This window comes from Pteronotus mesoamericanus, unplaced genomic scaffold (genome assembly GCF_021234165.1).
Source record: "Pteronotus mesoamericanus isolate MK-2021 breed Mesoamerican mustached bat unplaced genomic scaffold, CSHL_Meso_final scaffold_36, whole genome shotgun sequence".
NCBI classification, from domain to species: domain Eukaryota; kingdom Metazoa; phylum Chordata; class Mammalia; order Chiroptera; family Mormoopidae; genus Pteronotus; species Pteronotus mesoamericanus.
The window spans coordinates 22398825-22404824 of record NW_026555313.1 but is presented as its reverse complement, the minus strand read 5'-3'; the positions used below and the strand labels follow the sequence as shown (position 1 = coordinate 22404824).

Below are 6000 nucleotides of genomic sequence, written 5' to 3'. Positions count from 1 at the left end.
AGGTGGGTCTCTGGCTCCCAAGCTCAAATTTATCCACCCATAGTACCACTGGTTCTCATTCAGCTCTCTGGGCCTATGCATTTTCGAAATTGACCTCCAGAGGGGGAAGACAGCGCTCAAGATTTCCTGGAGTCTTCTCTCTTCCAGGCGAACATTCCCTCTTCCTTCAGCCATTCCTCTTAGGATGTGGTCTTAGACCTTTTACCTTTCAGCTATGGTATGACAGAAAATGCACTAAGACCCTCTTTAGGAACAATGGCTTCTAATTTCAATTCTGTGTCTTCTTAGCTGTGTCATCTCAGGCAAATCACATGACTATTCTCAGCCTATAAAATAAAATGATAAAAAAAAAAAAAAGATGACATCTCCTCTCAGGATTGTACAGATGAACTGAGGTATCAATGATAGGTGTGAACCTGCCTATGTATAGTAGCTGCTCAATAAATATTTATCATCTAAGCAATGGCTTCAGACCCTTCAATGTAGCAGAGTGGCGACCACCTCTCTCCATGGACTAGGCTTGGTATGGAAGATGAGATGTTCTAACTTTTGCCATTCTTGTGTCTGGCTGGAAGCTTCTGCAGAGCAGGAAGTGCTTCTTATTCACCTTTGCCAGAGCCTGGTGTGTACAGTCAGCACCCAGTAAGTGCATATTGAATGTCTGGTGCTTGACCCTTATATGAGTGTGGGCTTTGCATGCCTCCCAGCTGTGAGGGTATTATTAGAGTGCCACTAACTCATCTCTCCCCTCGCCTCCCCTGCAGCCCACCCTGAAGATGTCGGCACCAGCCTCTACTTTGTAAATGACTCCTTGCAGCAGGTGACCTTTTCCAGCTCCGTGGGGGTGGTGGTGCCCTGCCCGGCCGCGGGCTCCCCCAGCGCAACCCTTCGATGGTACCTGGCCACTGGGGATGACATCTACGACGTGCCGCACATCCGGCACGTCCATGCCAATGGGACGCTGCAGCTCTACCCCTTCTCCCCTTCCGCCTTCAATAGCTTTATCCACGACAATGACTACTTCTGCACTGCGGAGAATGCTGCGGGCAAGATCCGGAGCCCCAACATCCGCGTCAAAGCAGGTAAGGGAACTGCCGCCTGCTCCCCTGCTAGGGAACTCAGCCTGAAGGGCTGATACATGTTGTGGCAGCAACCATTATTCTGAAGATTTGTGTGTAACATTCTGGTGGGGGCGGGGCTTGGATACAGTCAGTCCCTCAAGGGAAGTTTTGTTCTTTGGAATCATAGCTCTGCCACTCACTGTGTGTCATTAAGCTGAGAACCCACCTTTCTGAGTCTCCGTTTCCTCATCTGCAAAGTTTATATCACTTTATCACCACATGTGGTCATTACATGAGATAGCACTCATTTAAATTCAGTGCTCATTTCAGTGCTTGATTCATGGGAAACATTGAGTTTCTATTCTTTCTTCTTAAAAAAAAAAACCTTTTTATTGAAATAGAATATATAGAGCAGAGCATTTATTATATATATAGCAGCTTGATGAATTTTCACAAAGTGTAACTAATATCCAGCTCAAGATACACAATATCAGTAGCTCAGATGACTCCCTTATGCTTTTTCTATTACCATTCCATAGGGGAAACTGCAGCCCTGACTTCTAACATTATTGATGTAAGTGGAGTCCTGCAGTATGTGTTCTCTTGAATCTTCTGCTCACTGTCATGTTTGTGGGATTGACCCCTACTGCTTTGCATAGGCAAAGGTTGTTCATTCTTTGCTGCACAGCTTCTATTTTTTGACTATACTGGGCTTTATTGATTCCACTGCTGATGGACATTTGAGTATAATATATCTCATGAGAATCGGCATTTAGGTTAAATTCATGATGAAAAACATTTAGCACTGAAGGAGTTTTATCTTTGGAAGAGTTAATGGAGTCAAGGAAGTGAGGGTTTCTCAGATTGTCTCTTTAAACAAAAACAGAAAGCCTCATTTCTCAGAGTTAGGTCTGGAGGCATGAAACGGCTTGGCTCAGCTTAGCTTAACTAGGATATCATGCTATGCTGGCGTGTCATCATCAGTGGTAAGGTGTGCTAAATAGTGAAGAAACACTGAAATGTGGGACACGATTTTCTTAGGAGAGCTTTTTGAGTGGGAGAGGATAGATGGAATTCTAGCCAGACTGCTGCAGTGGCACCAGGCCCGGGACACACCATCTTTCCTGGCAGAGGAAAGCGAGCTCTGGAGAAGGCCTTCCAACCCACATGTCTAGTGACAGAACCTTTAAGATCTCTGACTCCCTGGGTCTTTCTGGCTCAGGAGTGTCCCTCACAAGTACAAGGTTCCAAGTAGTTGGGAACCTGTGTGTGCAGGGAATGAGGAGGGGTAAGAGTTCTTAATTAAAGAACTGATTTTTCATCCCATTTATTTGGGGGCAGAGAATGAACTTTTAGAACCCCAGGCCGTGCTTAGAGCATCAGCTGTGAGCATCCAAGCGTTTCAGGAGTAGGTCCTTTGCTCTGTTCCCCTACTAAAATACCAGATGCCTGGCTGGGAATGCTAAGGCCAGGATTTGGGGCCAGTTCTGGCCTCCACAGGCTAAGAGGAAGTGATGTCACATTTTCTATTACATACCCTTCATTGGGTTAGGATGCAATTTTCACAATAATTCTATGAAGCGTTTTTTACAAATGAGGGGACTGAGACAAAGAGATTAAGACACTTGCCCAAGGGTACATGGCCAAATGTGGTTATAGTGACACACAACATTGTTGCTGCGCCTTCAATGTTCAAAGGGCTTCTACATGCTGCTATTATTATTATTATTATTATTATTATTATTATTTCCTTTACCAGATGAGGAAGTTGAGTCTCCTAAAGGATAACTAGTTCTTGCCCAGGGCACACAGCTACTCAGAGGTGGAAGAGGCAGAATCTGCTTGTTTGATAGTCTTAACCACTGGCCTTTGCTGGCTCCTTTGACCTGTCTTGCATGGACTGTGTGCCCAAACCCCAACCCTTTCCTCCCCTCTCCTCTGCTTCCCTCGGGGTCAGCTTCCCTTAGTCTCCTCTCTGTGTTCCCCACATCTGCAGGCAGTGCCATGCCCAAACCCACAGAAGAGTGGAACACAGCCCCACAAGCCCAGCTGGCAGTGCCTCCCTCCATTCCTTTCTCTTTCACCTCAACTGTATCTCTTCCCATCACAGCCACAAAACAGAGATGGGAAAGAATGAAGACTTGGGCAAGGTCAGACAGGGCAGGCCCGACCGGAAACACAACCAATTAAAAGGCTCTTGATGGAGCCAGAGGGGCTACGGGTGCATTGCCAGAGGGGCTGCTGGGCCTCAAGTGTCACCCTGGCAACCATGGCAGGGAAAGCAGGAGGGCACACTGCCCAGGTGCTTGCTGAGGGACAAGGTCGGTGGGCAGTGGGGCTCTGGAGACTCCAGCTCTGTTTGGCAGAGGAGGGATGGAAGGTGAAGCAAGCTCCTGGGGGAGGCCAAGCAGAGGAGGGCAAGGGAGAGGGCAGGATAGGCCTCTCGGGCTCCACCCCTAAAGCTGGGCCAGCCCACTCATGGGACCTGGCACATGACACATAGAGTGGCAGCAGGTAACAGCACCCTACAAACTAGCCCTGGGACCCACGCAGTGGCCTCCATTGCACTGTGGGAAGAGGGACACTTCTGAAGGCAGGGGCAAGTCTGGGGTTCTGGTATAGGCAATGTCAGGAGCAGAGAGAAAGCCCAGAGGCTCTGTTTTGGAGAATCTTGGATATTTTCCACGTCTCTACATTCTGCACTTTCAGAAACAAAGAGAGTTACAAGTATTCTCTCCAGTAAAACCACCACCCTCCAGTTCTGCTTCTATATTCCATTTTCCCCAACTGCTTTTCACATGAGTGGCACACAAATCTGTTGGTAGATCATGGCTCAATTTTTATTTTGGCAATCTATGGTCACTGTGTCCAAGACTCTTGCCACTGTAGGCTCAGGGATAATGTAGGAAATCAAGTTTGGTTTTCTTAGATGAATTCTAGCGTATTTCCTTATTACTCACACATTCCCTTGTTGAATATGATCACACTGCAGAGTTAGGTACTGCCCTCTGGTCCTCCCAATTTCGTAGAGTTTGTTACAACTGACCACACTTGGAAAGGTTAGAAGCTGAATATATGATCTTGTGAAGGAAGGTTGGTTATTTCAGAGGGAGAGTGGGCTGCTCAACAGACCAGGAGTGAGACCATGACAGGGACTTCAGGGTTGGGTAAGTGGGAGGTAGAGGAAAAGGTAATGCAGGCTGAGGCCTTGGAGTGCTGAGGGGGTTGAGCTGGCTTTCTTGGGCACCCCATCATGTCGCCGTTGAGCCTTGTGATACTGTCCTCTTCCTTGCCCCCCCATCTCTCTGCAGTTTTCAGGGAACCCTATACCGTCCGAGTGGAGGATCAAAGGTCAATGCGTGGAAACATGGCTGTCTTCAAGTGCCTCATCCCCTCTTCAGTGCAGGAATATGTTAGTGTTGTGTCCTGGGAGAAGGACACCGTCTCCATCATCCCAGGTAAGAAAGAACTGTGGGGCCATGACAGTCAGGGGCACTGGGGCAGGGGAGTAAGAAAGCAGAGGTGCTGAGTTTGTTGTGCGGAGCTCACTGAGATCTTGAGGTTGGTTCTGGTGAGCAGTTTGTTATTGCGGTGATGCTTCGGCAGAAAACAAGTGTCTTTGGTCTCAGTTCGGTACATCTCTGTGTGGGGTGGTGAAAATCCACTGGCCAGAAACCTCTGCTGGATGTGATACTCCCCAAAGGAGGGGGTCACCCTCCTTCCTGACCCCTGGGTCTTTTCTTGCCCTTGCCCTTAAAGATTGGAGTCAAGGCTGGAAGCAACTTATTTGTGCACAGTTGTGGGGAGAGGAGGATAAAGGGCTGGTTTGTGGTCCATGTTTGTCGTTGATTTTTTGTAGGACAACATGGGACTTCTTTTCATGAGTTGGCTAAAGGCTCCGTCAGAATTCTAGCTGAACTCACTCTTTGCCTGCACTGGGAGAAGTGGTTAATCACGTTGTAGTTTCACCTTGTTAGAGCTGCTGTGATTGCGAGCCCTTTGTTATTGGTAACTTTTTCCTAATCAGAGTTGTCCCTTCAATGGGAAAACAGGTATAGAAATCTCACGATAGGACCTCAAGTCCTCAAGATGCCTCCAGGCCTCCAGTTATAAAACTGTGGTTTTCCCCCTCTTTCCAGCATCTCTCCCTTCATCCTGGAACATCCTAGAGCCTCTGCTGCCTTTTCTTCCTTTCTCTATCAAGGACCTTTGTTTTCCTTTCTGTAAAATGGAGGAACTTGACCTGATGCTCTCTGAGTGCGCTTTCAACATTGGTGTCCCAACCTAATCATATGACATGATTCTAGTTGCTCCAGGTTTTCAGGTTAGCTGGGGAAGATAGACTTCTATGCATGGAACCACTAAAGCAGGGGTTCTTAATCCTGTGACACACTCGAAACCACGGTGAGCTCTTTATTTGTTTGTTTGTTTGTTTATTTATTTTCAAGTTTCAAGTATATATTCATCAGTGTAAACCCCAACACAATACAGCAACATGTGTATACGTTGAGCTCTTTCTGATCCACCAGTGTATGGGCCCAGTCCCCTGTCAGGGCACCATCTCTAGGGACAGAACCTACGCCCCAGCAGTGGTGAAGCTCCTGTGGTGGTTCCAATGTACAGCTAGAACTAATGCTTAGGCACATTTACAGCTAATGTGGCAGGATACTTTTTGAGACATTAATTTGTGTTTTGCTCTTGGCACTTTTTTGTTCTCTTAACTTCCAAGCAGATGGCCAGGCCATTGTATCTCCTGGCCTCAGAACTTGAAGTGGGACAGGAATCTGAAGCTAATTGAAGACTCTTCCTACCTTTTGTAAAACCATAGTGAATGGAAAGGTTAGGATGGGTACTCCAGCTGGGGAGTAGAGCCTCCCCTCTAAAGCAACAAACACACAGGAGACACATGAACACCAGAGGGAGAGACGGTGCTATAGAA

General features: G+C 47.3%; 1 protein-coding gene across 1 annotated transcript in view; it reads left to right on the top strand.

Annotated features, from left to right (window-relative positions):
• Positions 1–964: 964 nt before the first annotated feature.
• The window catches only part of DSCAML1 (DS cell adhesion molecule like 1), a 343723-nt gene continuing 338687 nt past the window's right edge, over positions 965–6000 (top strand). Inside the window, exons 1-2 of the mRNA XM_054592323.1 lie at positions 965–1082; positions 4373–4519. Coding sequence (XP_054448298.1) covers positions 4417–4519 — 103 coding nt within the window. The 5' untranslated portion in view covers positions 965–1082; positions 4373–4416. The remainder of the gene's footprint in view (positions 1083–4372; positions 4520–6000) is intronic.